Source organism: Notamacropus eugenii, chromosome 6 (assembly GCF_028372415.1).
Source record: "Notamacropus eugenii isolate mMacEug1 chromosome 6, mMacEug1.pri_v2, whole genome shotgun sequence".
Taxonomy (NCBI): domain Eukaryota; kingdom Metazoa; phylum Chordata; class Mammalia; order Diprotodontia; family Macropodidae; genus Notamacropus; species Notamacropus eugenii.
The window spans coordinates 57336567-57356400 of record NC_092877.1 but is presented as its reverse complement, the minus strand read 5'-3'; the positions used below and the strand labels follow the sequence as shown (position 1 = coordinate 57356400).

Genomic DNA, 19834 nt, shown 5'->3' with positions numbered 1-19834 from the left:
CAAAAGCCTGTCTGGCAAGTAAGAGATCTTAGATAACTTCAGCCAGAATAATTTCAGTTGATGAGGTCTGATAAAATTTTTTCCCCTTTCCTAGGTAAATATCCAAAGTCATTTAAAGTAATTTATAGACATCATAGCTTCAGTTCCCTCATCACTCTGTTCATGCCTTTCCAGAGGTACTCCAATTTATGAATGGCCTTACTAAAACTCTGACCTCAGAAATGGACTCAGTAGTGATGCACACAGCATCTGTGGGGCATGTTACAGTTTTCAAAGTATTTCTACTTCTATTAGATCCTTTGATCCTCCCATGAATCATTTTTTTTTACCTCTTAGCCACTTATATATAATTTTCTAATACAGTTATGTGTTTATATGAAGAGTACATACTACAAGACTATTTTGTTTCCAGTCATGAAATCAAATGCAATTTTCAATTGCATTAAGAGAAGCATTATGTTTGAAATGAGGAAGGTGATAGGGCAGCTGTATTCTGTTCTGACCATACTTGAAATATTGTGGGACTATATTCTAGAAAGAAAATTAACAAATTGGAGCCTTTCCAGGGAAGAATAGCCAGGAAAGAAAAGGGATTAAAGATCCTACTGCACATTAATTGATTTTAAAATCTAGGGGATGTTTAGGGAAAGGAAGACTTGGAAATATGAAGAAAGCTCTCTTGAAGTGTTTGAAGACTATTTTATATATGAGAGATTAGTATTGTTTTATTTGGCCCCAGAGGTAAAACAAGGACTTATGATGAGTACTTTCAGGAAGGCAGATTCTAGGTCAGTTAAAGGGAAACAAAGGCAGAGTTATCAAAAAAGCAATATGGGCTACATTGAAAGATAATAAGTTCCCTGTCATTGAAGGTTGTTTTGTTTGTCCTTCATTCTTGAAAAGGAGACCAATGATATCACCCTTGAGGGTATGATACCTCAAGTGGAAAGAGGGACAATGTGTGGATAGGGAAGAAGAAAAACAAGGAGAAATAGCAGCATTCCCCAACTTGAACTAGCCAGGTGGGTCACCAGGGGCCAGCTACTACTACTCAGACTATCATTATCCTTTGTTCTCAGAGAGGACCAATGACATCACAAGGGTGACATCTTGACTAGTGAATGAATTGGATTTAAGTATAGCAGTTCTGCTCAAAGTCGTTGGCCTCACTCTCTCTCTAGAATCATAGGAGTCTACTGGTAAGACAAGAGTGATGACAAGGGTCTGACAATGGCCCAGATCATTAGAGGTATTCAAGAAAAGGGTGGATGGCTTCTGTCAGATGGACTTTAAAGGAATTCAAGTATTGGACAGACTAGACACAGGGTTGAGGAATCTGCAGCCTAAAGGTCACGTTGCTTTCTAGGTCCTCAAGTGACTGGATTCAAACTTCACTGTGAAGGCAAAAGGTCACATTTGAGGATGTAGAGGGCCACATGTGGCCTCAAGGCAGCAAGTTCCCCACCTCCAAGATCCTGTGCAACCCCGGAATTCCATAGTCCCCAAATATCCCCATCCAAGATGGAAAATTTGATGAAACTTGGAATAGAATTTTTTTTAAAATTTTTTATCTTTCCCAGCATAAGCACTAAGAGGTCATAATCCAACTCAATTCTACCTTGGTGAGCCCTCATATAGAATAATACATTTTGTTCTAGGAGCTATAGGAAAGTTTTGATAAAAGAAAAGTTTTCCATGAGATGGGGTGGGGATAATTCAAGATCATGAAAGCAGAGATCAAGTTCCAGAGAACTATCTATCATTTTATCCTCCTCTACATCATCTCAAATATATACCTGTAAATATGCACACACACACACACACACACACACACACAGACACTTTTCTCTGACTGACTGTGTGACAGTGGTTACATCACTCAACCTCTCAGTGAGGTAAACAACCCATTACTACGATAAGTTACAGAGGAGTTGCTAAATTGAAGAGCTGGAGGGTCTTTCCTCCTCATAAATTCCCCACACAGGTCTTTCCCCTCCAGTTAGGTGACACAATAGATGCAGAGTTGGACCTGTAGATGGGAACACCTGAGCTCAAATGTAGCCTCACATACTTACTAGCTGTGTGAACCTAGGAAAGTCACTAAACCTCTGCCTCAGTTTACTCAACTGTCAGATGGAGATAATAATGACACCTACCTCCTAGGATTGTTGTGAAGATTAAATGAAATAATAATTGCGAATCACTCAACACAATGCCTTTCACATGGTAAGCACTATAAAAAAAAGTTAGCTATTTTTATTATTACTACTATTATCAACTATATGACCCTGGACAAGTCACTTAACCTCTACCTGCCCCAGTTTTTTTAGCTATAAAATGGACATCATAATAGCACCTACCTCACAGAATTATTATGAGGATCAAATGAGATAATACTTAAAAAGCAATTAGTATAGTGACTGACTGTAGTAGAGGCTTAATGCACTCATTCCTTTCCTTTCCCTCTCTACAACAAATCATCTTCATCATTTATTGCCTGGCTTTAGAGTTGCATATTGGGTAAACTGATTTGACCTGGATGAATCCATTTAACACTAATAACATATTTATATAGCACTTTAAAGTTTAGAAAATACTTTCCACACAGTTCTTTTAGATTGATCATTTAAGTACTTATCCCCATTTGATAGGGCTCTCTCTAAAGGTGGAAGGAACTTGCCCCATATCTCACAACTACTAATCACCAGAGCTAGAAACTTGAATCCAGACCTCTTTGCTCCAGAATCCACTGCTGCATCTGTCTACTACCTTGCTGCTGTCTTAGAAATATGAAGATCAGCATGGCACACTGATAGATACCTCAGGTACCATCTGTGCATCTAGGGATAGGAACTGGTATAAATGTAAAACTCAAAAAATTCTTTAGTGCAAATTTTGAAAAACAATCCTCAAGTCATGTCCTCTGCAAGCCTTAATTAAAGCTTTATCATTGTTTGAACATTTGCTCATGTTGACATCTTTTCTTTCCCTTATTTCTCCCACTTACAGTGATAAGGGAAAAAAATAACCCAAGAATATGACTGCAAAGATCAAGTCCAGAAAGTTGTCATTCAGATCTTTATGTTTAGTGAATTGAATTGAATTGAATTTGTAGTCAGAAAAGAGCCTTAGATTTGAAATCAGAAGATGTCACTTTGAATCCCAGACATCCAACTTGCTATGTGACCATGGTTAATTCACTCCCCTTCTGTGCTTCAGTTTCCCATTCAGTAAAATAAAGGTAGTAACATAGGTAGAACTCGATTTTCTCTAAGGGTCCTTTAAGTTCTAAATCACAAGACTTGGATGATTTCTAAATTTCTGTTCTAAATTTTTATGATTCAAAGGACAACCTGGGAGGTGGAGTAGGGGAAGGGTGAATTCCCTTTTGTTTCCCAGATGATTTAGAAAATAAGCACTCTCCAGTCTTAATTTTAGATGACTGTTTCCTGCAGGGCACAAATATTCAACTTCAAGGTCTATTTGATAATTAAAGCCAAGAGGTAGTCTCTGAGCTGCTGTGATCAGGGAGGCCGATTTAATCTTTACCACACAGGCAGTATTTCCAGGTTAGAGAGAAAGGGTCTACGGAGAATGGACTTTTGTAGAAGAGCAGGCAAATAAAGGACTCATTTTGCTAGGTTAGCTGAGAGATGACTCCCTGGACAACAGAACCCAAGTTTTCATTCTTCAAGCAGGGGAAACAAAGTACCATGGTCAGATCTCCTGGAAGTGACTTGAAACAGGGAGAAAAATAATCTTTTGTCCTGTACAGTCAAAATTATCTGAGAAGTCCATCTGGATGGACAATCACATTTATCCAGATGCTCAGAATCTTTTCTAAGGTGAGTTGGCTTCAGAAAATGGCATTGTGTTACTTGCAGGCTAATTAAAGAAGGAAGGGATAGCTCATTAAGGTATTCATTAGGATTAAATAATATATTGGATTCCCATTTGTTCATTTAAATTCATTGGATTCACATCACCCACTTGAATGAATGATACCCTCATACATTCAATTTTCTTTCAAAAGAATTTCACTTTTTTCAGGTAAGTATCCGAGAGAGCACTGTGGTTTGTAAGAGACAACAAAAAGAGAGAATGTCACCTTGATATCTTTTAAATAAATCCCTTCTCCCCTAAGTACATATTTGTCATTGTGAATTTTAGTATCTAGCCATCTGACCCTGAGTGACTTCTTTCATCCTCCCATAAGATGGAGGCCAGACTTCAATCAGTGATGCCCACATCTGCTGATGGTCAGCAGCCCCTGCTTTTTTCAGGGTACTACTCTTGCCTCTTGCTAGCTGGGTGACCCCAGACAAGTCACTTAACTTTGCCTCAGTTTCCTCATCTGTAAAATGAGTAGGAGATGGAAATGGCAAACCACTCTAATATCTTGGCCAAGAAAACCCCAGATGGGATCATGAAGAGTCAGACATGACTGAAATGACTGAACAATACTCTTGCCTCATTTTCAGGTTTTCACCTCTCACACTGTTGCTGTGGGACTGAAAGATCCCAACACACTTCATTAGACACCAATGCTTTGCTTTCCCCTATAAAACAATTTTACTTTCATGAATTTCCTGTGTATGACATATATATATATATATATACACATTACACACATACACACATACATACATACATACTACACACACTGAATCAAGTTCTTTGAGGGCAGGAATTATTTTGAATATTTTGGGGGAGGATCTGTGCTTTTTTATCTCCAGTGTTGATCAAAGAGACTGATAGATAGTCAACACTTAATAGATACTTATAGATTGCTAGGATCATAGGGTTAGAACTGAAAGGATCCTTAGTGTTTATCTATTATCTTAGAGAGGCAGAAACAAGGGTCTAACCAAATAAAGTGCCTTGCCCAAGGTCACATGAGTATTAAATGGCAGAGGTGAGATTTGGACCCAGGTCTTCTGTCTTCAAATCCAAGCCTTTCTTCCTTGTAGTACACTAGTGATGGCTTCCTTCCCTTCATGGAACCTTTTCTCCCCAACTTTGAAACCTTGGCAATTGATTGAATACCAGTCCACACTCTGCCTTAGATGAACAATACCTGATGGTAGCACTTTGGAGACTATCTGTTGGCTTTGATTAGGCAAGTTAATGCTGATAAGAGCCACTAAGTCATATGAGAAGAGCTCACATTTCACTATGGGCTGAATTTAAGAGGGGGTTTCCTCATAACAATGTGGTGAAAAGGGTTAGTGTGAGTGTTTATATTTCTATTTATTTACATGTTCTAACATTTTTATACATGCACATACATACACATATATATATACCACATATATGTATATACATACACACACACCCATATATATATATATAGGTGTGGGTGTGTGACTAAATCTATATCTATCTATATATCAATATATAGTTTATGTCTGTATACATAATACAATACATAGATATATAAATCTGTCTCCCATTTTAGGGTAGCTAAGTGGTGCAGTGCTGGGCCTGAAGTCAGGAAGACTCATCTTCTTGAGTTTGAATCTGGCTTCAGACACATATTAGCTGCATGACTTAGCAAGTCATCTAACCCTGTTTACCTCAGCTTCTTCATCTGTAAAATGAGGAGGAGAAGGACATGACAAACCACTACAGTATCTTTGCTAAGAAACCCCAAATGGGACTGTGAAGAGTTGGATACAACTGAAACTACTGAACCAAAACAAAAATATCCCATTTTACAAATGGACAAACTGCGTTTCGAAGAGGGGAAATGACTTGTCCAGTACACATAGCTAGTGAGAAACAGAATTGGGACTTGAACCTTTTGACTCTTCCATTGCACCCTCTTTATATCACAGTACCTCACTGGGCAGTGGATGAGAGCCTGTGCAGAGGCTTTGAATGGAGCAGAGGGGTCCGGACTAATTATCCCATGTTCTTTTCAGTTGCCATCCTGATATGTCACTATTTCCAGTTTTTTGGTTGTTTTCTCCAGGCTGGCTTTCCTGCTTTGGAAATAATCCAGCTACTCCACACATCAAGGGTCTGATGTTTCCTTAGTGTTGAAAATCCCTTTGTCTAATCTTCCTCCTCCAATGGATACAATAGCATGTCTCTAAGTAATAGAGTTTGTGAGTTCCCTGAGGCTTAAATAAATGTGGTACCCATGCTCATAGAGCTCATAATATAGTCAGAGATGGTATTTGAACAGGAGTCTTCCTGGCTCCAGGACTGGTATTGTTTCCAGTTTGTGCTATACTGCATCCTTCTTATGATGGCTTCTCTCAGCTGTGACCCCCAGAATTAAGCAGGTTTATCCCCTCCCTTCCCCACTTCAGATGATCTGCCTTTGTGATGCTTCTGATGCAAAACTGTCTGCCTTGTTCTCTATTGCAAACACTTTATAGGGATCTGAGAAGATCAAAGTGGGGGCAAAAGCAAAATGTGGAATGAGTTTAAATTGATCCTTCATCCTTGTGCAGGGCATACATAGGATGCTTCCACAAGGAAATGAGAGCTGAAAACATAAGCTCGGTGCAGTAGTGTCTTGTAAAATGAAGAACCACCCGCAGGCTTTTAGCTAAAGTGGGTTGGAGAGCAAACCAGAATGTTCACATCATATCTAATATATATGCAGAGAAAAAGAGGATGCATGGGTGAGGTGTTGGAAGATATTTAAAAGACTCAGTCATGAAAAGGAATTTTTATAGTGGGTCAAATACTACAAACCACACCCAGGACAGGTGGTTTAAAGTGCACCTCAACTGAGGAAGATGATGAAGATGACACAGCAGGGGAGGAACTCATCTAGACCTATGACCTTATAGCTTCCTATTTTATCAAATTATTCTTGAAAACTAAATGCTATTCTCCTCTATTTCTATTTTATTGAAGACTGTAAATGCTTTGAGATCCTTTTAGGTTCAACACCATGAGGCAAAGCTCTGATCATGCAGCCTTAGTTACAGCTCTAAGAAGAAGGTACCATATTACCATCAACAGTCTTCTATTCCATCCTTACCTAAAGGACAAGTGCTTAACTTAGGCTCCTGGGACCCTTTCCATGGGTAGATGTGAGAGGGCCCATGGATCTGAATTAGGAAAAAATACATTTTTCCTTTCATTGTCCTCTATAGAATTTCTTTCAGTTATGAATTTAAAAAAAGAAAAAGAAACATTATCCTGAGAAGGGGGTTTATAGGCTTTAATAGACTAGTAAAGAATTCCATAATACAAAAAGTAACTTCAATGATCTTAGACCCCATAGGCTTACCACGTTGTCAAGTGGTTTGACCAAGATCAGTGATGTTTACCAAGGAATCTGACTGATGTCTAATCTATTGAATCCTACCACAGGTACATTTTAGGGGATACAGGTACTTGGTTGCAAAGCAGAAAATTAGGAACTATCAGATATGAGAATGACCATGAGAGTATCTAGAAAAGGGTGGGCAATTGATGCCAGGTAAATATACTAATGAAATAAGATCAACAAGGTAAATAGAGAGTCTCCAGCTACAAAGGAAATTTAGAGAAAGAGCACTGTGTTTGGGAGTCAGGTTACACTAACTCACGTTGCCTCTAATTTCCTCTTTTTGGGTTTCAGTTTCCTCATCTAAAAGAGGAATGGATTAAATTATATGACATCAAAGGCTCGTTCCCTCTCTCCCATTCTGTGTTCAGTGTTAGAAGGTCCCTTTCAGCTCCGACATTCTGTGATCCATCTTCTGAGGTTGCTCCCAGCTCTGATATTCTGTGTTTTACATTAGACCATTTTATGTTGTGTCACAAGTAAGGTAGATGTAAAGAGTACAGGGTGCAACATGGTCAGAGGCAATTAGAATCGACCTGGAACCACCAATTTTTGAAGCCTTGCTTGGTCTTATCCAAAAAAGAGACACCTTCCAGGCACCCAGCCAGGATCTGACATTTTTTCCCTCTTATAAGTAACACTTGAAGTGGAAGAGCCGGATCACAAATCATTTATTTTTTTTTCTTTTCCTTTTTCTTCTTTTTCATCATAATCATCAAACTCTCTCCTACGTTCGTAAATTTCCTTTCGTAAAATTTCCCGCCCCCACTTTTTATTTTTAATTCCTTCTTCTCTAGCTTTCATTTTGCTCCTTTAAAGCTAGTTTCTTCTCTTGATGAGCCTACTTTGGTGTTTCAGATACTTCCTTTTGTAGGGGAGCTAATAAATTCTTTCTTCCTCCCTCCTTCATTACTGAAGGATGATTTTAGGTAGGACAGAGAGACAGCCAGAGACACATGGTGGGGAATACAGGAGGGAGAGCTATAGAAGAAAAAACAGGAGACTTGGGATCAGATATTTTGACTCTGGGTCCTAACTGCTTCTGCGATGGTGGCTGAGTGAGGCAAATAATTGTACTATATCTCCATTTCTTCACAAAAATGTTCAGAGGCAAGTGATTTACAAAGTGCTCTCATGACTTATCTTTTTGAAATGCTTATAGTAATCATAGGATTTAGAGTTGGAAGGGACATTAATGGTAATAATAAGAATAAGCTTTGTATGGTGCTTTAAGATTTGCTTTGAGCTTTCCAAATTCATTTGATCCTCACAACAACTCTGGGAAATAGGTGTTACTATTATCCCCATTTCACTGATGAGTAAACTGAGCACAGAAAGAATTGATGACTTGCACAGTCACCCAGCTAGTTTGTGTCTGAGGTAGCATTTGAATTCAAAATTTATTGATTCCATAGCTGCCTTTCAGAAGTCATCATCAAATCCCTGCCTTTTCAAGATGAGAAAGATGAGGTCCAGAGTGGGCAAGTACTTTGTCCAAGGTCACCCAGGTAGTAAATAGCACCACTGGGATTTGGCCCCAGGTCCTGTGATTCCAAGTCAATTATTGCCACTTCCAAGTGAGAACCATGTGAGTTTCTTACACAAACCTCTTGGTTTGAGCTAATTGAGTTCCTGAAAGGATGTATTAGTTACATGACTCAGTTTCCTAGTCCAGGTGCTCTGGTCTCTACTTTATCTTCTGGCTTTCTGTGCAGGGAAAAGACCGTTAGAAAAGCTCTCAGGAATTCATATCTACAGAGTTTAAGGCTGGTGGAACTTTTGTGGTAGCATGGTAAAATGCGTGTGCCTGCCCTGGACTCAGGAACATCTAATTTCAAGTAATTTATAGCCACTTGACTATTCTTATTCAATGATTTCGCATGCGAGGAGCAGTGAAGAAATTCATCTACATCTACCAATGGCCATCTACCCCTTCTCTGTCATATAGGCTTAAGAGCTGCCTGGGCACTGAGCTTAAATGACTTGCCCAGGATCATACAGATAAAATTTCAGGTAGGGCTTGAACTCTGAAGTCAATTCTCTATCCATGACACCACACTTCCATTCTATACATAAACATCGGAAAGGCATCTAAGTGCCTTGAGTCAGGAAAACATCACTTCAAATCCAGCCTCAGGCACTTACTAGCTGTGTGGCCTTTATCAAGTCACTTAAACTCTGTTTGCCTCAGTTTCCTCAACCATAAAATGGGGATAATAATAGCATCTATCTCTGGGGATCATTTTTAGGATTAAATGAGATATTTGTAAAGTGCTTAGCATAGTGCCTGGAACATAGTAGGTACTTAATAAATATTTCTTTCTTCTCTTCTCTTTTCATTTCCTCCCTCCTCTCCCTCCCTTCTCCTCCTTCTCTTTCTCCATGCAACTTAAAAGGAATTTCACTTTCCTCAGTAGTAAAATATCGTGATAATGATGCCTATGGTAATTACCTCATAGGGTTTTTATTAGAATCAAATGAGCTAGTCTATTATAGCACTTTCCTAGCTTGAATGTGCTCTATAAGCACCAGCCCTTACAGCTTCTAATAACTTGCATCAATAGATCAATAAATTTGCGATTTCTCTACTATGGGCACTGCTTCCCCTACCTGATTGGCAAACCTTCTCAAAATGATCTTTAAGAGTTGATACAGCTGAAAGAAGTGATCACTATTCATCCCCAAGTGGTCATCTTTCTTCTTATTAGCTTCCTGTAATTTAACTAGGCCAGTCCTTGGGTGACAGAAATATAAGCCACTGCTGGCTTGTGTTGGAAGCCTTCCCAGTTCTGCAGAAAATGCCACAATTTAGGTTCTGTTGACAAGGACTTTGAAGATCTGAGACTTCCTTCATGCCAGGGGAGGCAGTGGGAAAAATTTAGGAAATGGTACTAGGTTACCTTTGAGGTCCCTCCCAATCCAAAGAGTCTTTGAAAGAAATAAGTAATTTTAATAAAATTTTGTTAGTGGTAGGGCTTGATGTAACTGAAAATCCTGAAATCAGGGAAGCTGAGCCTGACAGGTCTCTTGAACTCAAGAGTTCTCAGGCAAAGTACAACAAAAGTTAATTAGGTGCCCATCCAAAGTTCATCACCACTATCTTTTGCCTCTTGGAATGAGAAGGCACCAGGCTGCCTGAGAAGAGACAAACTAGTCCAGGTTGGGAATAGAAAAAGTCAAAGCTATAATGAAGTGGGGCATCTAGGTGATATAATGGTTAGAGCACTGGACCTAGAGTCAGGAAAACCTGAATTCAAATGTGACTTCAGATACAAACTGTGTGACTTTAGGCTAGTCACATACTTCTATCTGCCTCACTTTCCTCATCTGTAAAATAGCGATAAGAATAGAATCTCCCTGATAATATTGTGATGATTCAGTAGGATAATAATTGTAAAGTGCTTAGCACAGTATCTGACACACTGTAAGTGCTATATGAATGCCCCTATCCTCCCAACCCAGACAAGATGGAGAGATCCAGTCTAAAAATCAAAATCATACACTTGTTAGTGTAGGCATCATATTGTTACCTAATATAGGCAATGTTAAGTTACTTTTACATAGTATGTCGGTACCACAGACAAGGGAGATCGCTGTTTCAACTCAATAAACTGACATCTTCCTGTTAGTCTTCTCTGCAAAAGCTTTTCAAGAAGTTGGTTAACTGGCAAAAATTTGTCTGGTGTTAAACTTCACAAACTTACAGCTTAAGTCTGTCTCATATTCTCTCTACCATCTTGAAACAAAATGGTGGCCATCAGAAGGTTTCAGTAAGTACTGTAATTTTCAACAGATTTCAGTAGAACTTAGCATGTGGGCAGAGATTACAGAAAGAAGCAAGCATACTGAGAGAAACAGACAGAACACAGGATTGCTAGTGATGATTTGTCAACTCAATGTCCCTATAATTTGTCTTTCTGTTTCAGATCATTCTTGTAAGCTCCTCTCTTAATGACCGAGACCAGAGTCTTTTCCTGAGCACCGATGAGGGGGCCACCTTTCAGAAACAGCTCATCACATTCTTTGTCGAGACTCTGCTTTTCCATCCCAAAGAGGAGGATAAAGTGATTGCCTACACTAAGGAGAGCAAGGTAAAATTTAATAACCCCACGTGGTTCTAATCTGCAGGGACTCTAATAGAAGTATTCCCTACTGGCACAGATGTGACTTACTCATTCTAATTAGCTTTCATCATATTTGATATCCTGGCTCCTGGGCAGAGAGATGGAGGCTGCTGTGGTTCATCTCACTTAATCCAGCTAAGGCTATTGTCTTGGCAGCTTGCCTTTGGAGGAAAGAGATGCAGGGGCAGAGTGGGGGAGGGAGGACTGAAACAAATATATTAAACCTACTTTGTTTTACCTCCATCCTCTGGCCCAAGAAATTAAACCTGTCCTGGGTATTTTCAAGAAATAGCCACAGAGCACACCTATCAATTACTAGCTGAGTGAGTCCAATAAAAGATGGGTTGCATTGTTTGACAGTGAGTTCTCTATCATGAGAACTATACAGGGGCTGTATAGTATAGTCAAAAGTATATTGGAGATGAACCAGAATTTGTGAGCTTTGTTCCCACCTTTGCCACTGATTTGTCATGTGACATTGGGCAAGTCACTTTCTGTCTCTAGGCCTCAGAATTTTTATCTGTGACATGGGGGAAATAGATTAGATAGCCTGTAGGGTACTTTGTGATGTATGTAGTAGAACTTTTGACAAGGTTTTTTTTTTAAATATGAACTATTGTTATTGATATTTCTAAGAGTCTTCATGATTCCAGACTTACCTTCTTTCTCCTTGTCTTATGTGAATTTCACATAAATATTCAATGACTAATAAACATTTATTAAATGTGAGCTACAGGATTCCTATTTTTACATCCTGCCCTGAGCTCCTTATCCTGATTCATCCTTATTTGTAAAACAAGGATAATCAGATTTTCCCTCTACATCTCACATTATTGTTAGGAGCAAAATGCTGTAAAAAATATAGTATGCCACAGAATCTGCTTCTGTCTGGGCCACCTTTCCCGCATTTGCAAAAAAAGATTTCCATTAAAAATCACATTTGGGTCTAGAATGAGAGAATCCAGGTTCAAATATAATCTCTTCTGCTTCCTAACTGCCTGACCTAGAAGCAATATGGTACACCAAGAAGAGGACTGAATTAAGTCACAGGAGCTGGGTTTGAATACAGAGTCTGCTACTTACTACCTTTGTGGCTTTGGACAAGTGACTTAACATTGATTTTAGATAGACAGATGATAAGTCTTTGTGAGTGTGAGTGTGTATGTGTATGTGTACATGAGAAAATAGTGCATATTATTAAAGTAGCAAGGACAGCTCCCATTTCTGTAGTTCTGGGACCCTTTACACTCTTCCATGCTGTCTCATACTCAAGGCAATGTCCATATAATTTGACTTTCTGTTTTTGATAATTCTTGTAAGCTCATCTCTTAATGACTGGAAGCCCCATTTATAAAATAAATGTTTGTTGTTATAGATAAGTTAGCACAGAGACAGAGATGCCAAATGACATGCCCAAGATCACAAAGTTTGCCAGTGATAAAGCAGTGTTTAGATGTTTTCTGGCTATCCTATCTCCAGAAATACCTGTGTTATCTGCTGGTCTGTTCACATATACTTGGACTTGTGAAATTTAGAAAGCTGATAGGTATAATAGATTTTGGGCAGAGCCAATATGGTGGAGTGAGAGCAAGTACTCACCTAAACTCTAAGACAAACTCCTTCAGATACCTTTAAAAAGAGAATCTGAACAAATTTTAAAGTGGCAGACTCCAATAGGAGACAGACTCTGGCAGATTTCCAACTCAGGACAGATTGGAAGGTTGACGGGAAAGATCTGTCACACACGGGCTGGAGGAGTGCATAGGCTGTACCAGCATGGACCCACCATAGCAAAGCCAAGCAGGAACCCTGGGAGGTCTGAAGCAGCAATAGCACTGCAAATTCTCAAACATATCAGCCCAGGATGGGAGTCTAGTGGAAGTGAGCGAGAGAGAACTGCAGAACCTCAGGTAACTGCAGCAGCTGCTCCTGAGACTATCAGCCCACAAATTAAATGTCTGTAAGTAACCTACTTGAATTTTAGGGAGCAAGATGGCAGAGTGATTGGTATATGCTATTTCCTTCCTCTTGTTTACCTTGAAAAATCCAGAAAATATTTCCCCAGAAAAAATGCTGGAACAATGGGATCAGCTGAAGGGGTAAATAGTCTCTTAGCCCATGAGGCTAGGAAAATCACAAAGGGGAGTCCCTCTTGCTGTGACTGAAGGGGACAAGTATAGGACAGGAGCTGTCCTAGACAGCCTCATCTCAGTCAACTGGGAGGAGAACCTGAGCCCCATGGAGGGGAGCCCATAATCACCAACACTAGGATCCTAGATGTGCCTTACTTAGCACAGTCAGTGGAATTTGGAAGACATTAGCACAGACAGGGTTCATCAACCACTGAATTTGCCTATGTTCTAGCTCAGGAGAGGAGATCTCCTGCAGCCAGACCATCCCGCCCCCACACTTAATCAAGCTCCAGGGTAATTTCAGGGAAACTCAAAAAGACTTCACCTGATCTTTGCTTTGGCACATCAGCTAGCTCAGCACCAGATAAGCTGCAGCATTTTATACTCTAACTGAAAGAACCAGAGACCATAATATTCAAAGCCTCAAGTTCTAAGCACAAGAACTGTGGTACAGAGCCCCCTGTGCCCCAGAAGCAGAGATCCACTTTAAAAGCCAGGAAAAGGGTGATCAACATGAGCAAGAAGCAAATCAAAAAAGAAAAGACCATAGAATCTTGCTATGGGGACAAGGACCAAAAAACAAATACCAAAGAGGTCCACATTGAGACAGTCCTCCCAAATGAAACTTCAGAAGGAAATATGAACTTGTCTCAACTCCAAAGAGCAATTGTGGAAGAACTCAAGAAGGTTTTTAAAAGCCGAATTAGAGAAGTAGAAGGAAAACTGGCCAACGATTTTAAAAATATGAAAAAAATAAATCATGGAAGAAATTAAAAGGAAAATTGGACAAATGGAAAAGGAAGCACAAAATATAACTGGGAAAATTGGACAAATGGGAAAGGAAGTATGAAAACTAACTGAAGAAAATAACTCCTTGGGGGGCAGAGCCAAGATGGTGGAGTAGAAAGATGCACATAGGCTAGCTCTTTCCCCAGAGCCCATAAAATACCTTTATAAAATGACTCTCAACAAATTCTGGAGCAGCAGAAGCCACAGAACAACAGAGTGAAAGAGATTTCCAGCCAAAGGTAACCTGGAAGGCAGACAGGAAAGGTCTATCCTATAGGACACATAGTGGAGCAGGGCCCAGCCCTTTCCATGCAGCACCAGGAGGAACACGACCAGAACTCTGGGGCAAGGAGAGTCTCAGATCCCTCAACCCACAAGTGCAGATGAAAGCTGCAAATGTCAGTAAGAGGGCTTTCCCAATTGGGCAAGAGGAGGTCAGGGTCACCCCCAGCACTGGTTCTAGGCAGTGGTGGTGATAGAGGGAGCAGCAGCAGGGGTGGTGTGGTGGTAGCAGGGCATGTCCATTCATGAAGCACTTGGCCTAAAGTGCCTGGGGGAACTGACCAGCTGATCTGAATCTCAGCCCTGAGCATGGTACTGGGGGGAAGAGGAACACTAGGACCCTCCTCTTGACAAAGGATTCAGAAGTCAAGTAACTGGCTGGGGAAATGCCCCAAAAAGGGGAAAAAAAATAAGACCATAGAAGGTTACTTTCTTGATGAACAGGTATTTCCTTCCATCCTTTCAGATGAGGAAGAACAATGCATACTGTCAGAGGAAGTGAAGGCTTCTGCATCCAGTACCTCCAAAATGAATATGCAATGGGCTCAGGCCATGGAAGAGCTTGAAAAGTGAGCCAAAAGCTTGCTAAAGGAAATGCTGAGGAAAATAACACCTTTAAAAATAGGCTAACTCAATTGGAAAAAGAGGTCCAAAAAGCCAATGAGGAGAAGAAGGCTTTAAAAAGCAGAAATAGCCATATGGAAAAAAAAGGGGGTTCAAAAGCTCACTGAAGAAAATAGTATCTAAAAATGAGAGTGGAGTTCAGGGAAGCTAATGACCACATGATAAACCAAAAAGTTAAAAAAATAAAACCAAAGGAATAAAAAAATAGAAGATAATGTGAAGTATCCCATTGGAAAAACAACTGCTCTGGAAATTAGATCCAGGGGAAACAATTTAAAAATTATAGGACTACCTGAAAGCCATGATCAAAAAAAGAGCTTAGACATTATCTTTCATGAAATTATCAAGGAAAACAGCCCTGATATTCTAGAACCAGAGGACAAAATAAATATTGAAACAATCCATTGGTCATTTCCTGAAAGAGACCCAAAAAGAGAAACTCCTAGGAATATCGTGGCCAAATTTCAGAGTTCCTAGGTCAAGGAGAAAATATTGCAAGCAGCTAAAAAAGAAACAATTCAAGTACTGTGGAAATACAATCAGGATAACACAGAATCTGGCAGCTTCTACATTAAGGGACTGAAGGGCTTGGAACAGGATATTCCAGAAGTCAAAGGAACTGGGACTGAAACCAAGAATCACTTACCTAGTAAAACTGAGTATAATACTTCAGGGGAAAAAAATGGTCATTCAATTATACAGAGGACTTTCAAGCATTCTTGATGAAAAGGCCAGATCTGAATAGAAAATCTGACTTTCAAACACAAGAATCAAGAGAAGCATGGAAAGGTAAACAGGAAAGAAAAAACATAAAGGCCTTTCTAAACTTGAACTGTTTACATTCCTACATGGAAAGATAAGATTTGTAACTCTTGAGGCTTTTCTCAGTATTTGGGTAGGTGGAGGGATTACACACACACACACACACACACACACAGATATATAGAGAGCACAGGTCGAGTTGAATCCAAAGGGATGATATCTATAAAAAATAAAATTAAGGGATGAGAGAGGAATATATTGGGAGGAGAAAGGGAGAAATGGAATGGGGTAAATTATCACTAATAAAAGAGATAAGAAAAGTCTTTTTCAATGGAGGAAAAAAGGGAGGAGGTGACAGGGGAAAAGTGAAGCTTACTCTCTTCACATGTGGCTTAAAGAGGGAATAACATGCTCACTCAATTTGGTATGAAAATCTATCTTAGACTACAAGAAAATAGAGAAGGGGACAAGGGGGAGGAGGGGGATGATAGAAGGGAGGGCAAATGGGAGGAGGAGGTAATTGTAAGTAAATACTTTTGGGAAGGGACAAGGTCAAATGAGAGAATAGAATAAATGGGGATAAGGTAGGATGGAGGGCAATATAGTTAGTCTTATATAACATAACTATTATGGAAGTCTTTTGCAAAACCACACATAAATAGCCTTCATTGAATTGCTTGCCTTCTCAGTGGGGATGGGTGGGGAAGGAGGAAGGGAAAGAAGTTGAAATTTAAAGCAGTAGACACAAATGTTGAGAATTGTTATTACATGTAACTGGGAAATAAGAAATACAATGGGGTATAGAAATCTATCTTGCCCTATAAGAAAAGACAGAAGATGGGGATAAGGGAAGGGTGGGGTGTGATAGAAGGGAGGGCTCATTGAGGGAAGGGGTAATCAGAATGCAAGGCATTATGGGTGGGGGAGGGGAGACATGGGGTGAAAAATTGGAACTCAAAATTGTGTGGAAATCAATGTCAAAATCTTAAATAAATAAAACTATATATATATATACATATATACATGTATGTATATATATATATATATATATATATATATATATATATATATATATATATATATATATAAAGAAAATAATTCCTTAAAAGGAACAGCTGGACAGATGGAAAAGGAGATGGAAAAGTTAACTGAAGAAAACAGTCTATTAAAAACTAGAATTGGGCAAGTAGAAGCTAATGACTCTATAAGACATCAAGAAACATTCAAACAGAATCTAAAGAATGAAAAAGATAGAAGAAAATGTAAAATGTCTCACTGGAAAAACAACTGCCCTGAAAATACCTCCAATAGAGAAAATCTAAGAATTATTGGTCTACCAGAAAGTCACAATAAAAAAAAAAAGCCTGTACAATATCTTCCAAGAAATCATCAAGGAAAACTGCCCAGACGTGCTAGATCCAGAGGGCAAAACAGTCATTGAAAAAATCCACTGATCACCTCCTGAAAGGGATTCCAAACTGAAAATACCTAGGAATGCTGTTGCCAAATTCCAGAACTATCAGGTGAAGGAGAAAATACTGCAGGCAGCCAGAAAGAAACAATTCAAGCATCACTTCTAGGACTATATCCCAAAGAGATCATGAAAATGGGAAAAGGTCCCACGTGTACAAAAATATTTATAGCAGCTTTCTTTGTGGTGGCCAAGAACTGGAAATCGAGGGAATATCCATCAATTGGGGAATGGCTGAACAAGTTGTGGTGTATGAGTGTAATGGAATATTATTTTGCTATAAGAAATGATGAACAGGAGGACTTTAGACAAGCCTGGAAGGACTTATATGAACTGCTGCTGAGTGAAAGGAGCAGCACTAGGAGAACTTTGTACACAGCAACAACCACATTGTGCAAGGAACTTTTCTGGTAGACTCAGCCCTTCACAGTAATGCAAGACCTAAAATATTCCCAAAGGACTGTTGAAGCAAAATGCCTTCCATATCCAGACAAAGAACTATGGAATTGAATCACAGAATGAGGCAGACTATTTTCTCTTGTGTTATGTTTTGTTTTGGGGTTTTTTTATGGTTTATCCCATTCATTTAAATTCTTCTGTGCAGCATGACTAAGGTGAAAATATATTTAATGTCAATGTACATATAGAACCTATATAAGATTGTACTCCATCTTGGGGGGGGAGGGTGGAACAAAGAGAGAGAAAAAAAATCTAAGATATATAGAAGTGATTATAGAAAACTAAACAATATAAATTAATTAATAATAAATAAATAAAAACAAAATGCCATTAAAAAAGAAAGAAGGAAAGCTGATATGATACATCAGAGGGCAGCTCAATGGTACAGGGGATAGAGTGCCAGGCCTGAAGCCAGGAAGACTCCCTTTCCTGAGTTCAAATCTGGCCTCAGACATTTCTAAGTTATGTTAACCTGGATAGGTCACTTAACTGTATTTACCTCAGTTTCCTCATCTGTAAAATGCGTTGGAGATGGAAATGGTAAACTACTCCAATATCTCTACCAAGAAAACCTTAAATGGAGTCATAAAGAATCAAATATGAGTAAAATGACTGAACAACAACACCACAGATCAAACATAACTAAAAATGGCTGAAATTATATACCAGAAACTACACTAGTCTTGGATTCAGAACACATCTTGGCTATGATACTTACTATGTTGTCTCATCAAGTCAGTCAGCCTCTCTTGAGCCTCAACTCTCTCATCTATCAAAAATAGACTTAATAAAACTCATGAGTTGTTATGAGATAATTCTGTATACTTTTCATGATATGCTAAATGAAGCTGGAGAAATGGCACTGGAGAAAATAAAGAAAAGAAGATCACTGAAGAAGATCAAATATATACAGTAAGTCTAGGAATGGGGTGACACAACTTTGAGAAAACTGAGGGACTGATTCTCCAGCTATCGTGCAAGTCATGTCATCATTTCTCTGATGTCATGGTGTACTTCGAAAATGAAGAATGAACACAGACAGATATGAAAGCAGGGAAGATACTAAATGATAAGGTGGGAAATCACAGATGATTTCCCTAGAGAAAGATGAATAGGGCAACATTAACTACCAACCCACATCTCAATATTAAACATCTCCTGTCCCCCTACCCCCAATCCTTTCTCCTTATAGTGCTGGGATGGAGGAGAGGGAGCTCTGCAAGTGATCTCAACATGTATCCAAGGTATCATTGACTGAAAAATGAAAAGGGGAGAGGCAGGATTTATAAATCACGTTCTACAACAGAACTTTTCTTCACAGTCACTCAGTTGACTGAGTGGTGCAGAGATTCCAGTCTTACTGTACTGATTTATTGAGTGTAGAAAAAACATTTGATTCAAGAAAGTAAAAATTCAATGGGCTTTTGTCTAGCAAGATATCTCTTCTACATAATTTAAAATCATAAAGTGTATCTTGGTAGATGGGACATCTTATTATAGACCATAGCTTCTTTCCGTGATCCTCCCATTATCAGTATCAAGTGAGGCTTAAAACAGAGAGCTATATGATCCTTACTCAGAGGTCATCCCTAAAAAATAATGAGGTCCTCCATACTCTTCTGTTTGTGGGTGATAGGATGGTGATTGCTTCAAGCTCTGGCATGTTACAGAGGCTCATAATGGAGAAGTACAGCAAGTCAAAAGATTTCAACCTAGCAATCTACACAGGAAAAACCAAGCAGATAAAATTTGCGTTTTGCCCAGAGCAAGGGCTGGCAAACTACACCCCAAAGGCCAAATGTGACCCTCTATGTGTTTTTGTATGACCCATGAGCAAAGAATGGTTTTTACCTTTTAAAATAATTTTAAAATAAAGCTTATCATATCTATTGCACAAAAA

General features: G+C 39.1%; 1 protein-coding gene across 4 annotated transcripts in view; it reads left to right on the top strand.

The window, feature by feature from the left end:
* Nucleotides 1–19834, top strand: part of SORCS2 (sortilin related VPS10 domain containing receptor 2) — a 1292493-nt gene that overhangs the window by 1021092 nt on the left and 251567 nt on the right. For all 4 annotated transcript variants that reach the window (XM_072620161.1, XM_072620158.1, XM_072620159.1 and 1 more), the window contains exon 4: nt 11218–11382. In XM_072620161.1, coding sequence (XP_072476262.1) covers nt 11218–11382 — 165 coding nt within the window. The remainder of the gene's footprint in view (nt 1–11217; nt 11383–19834) is intronic.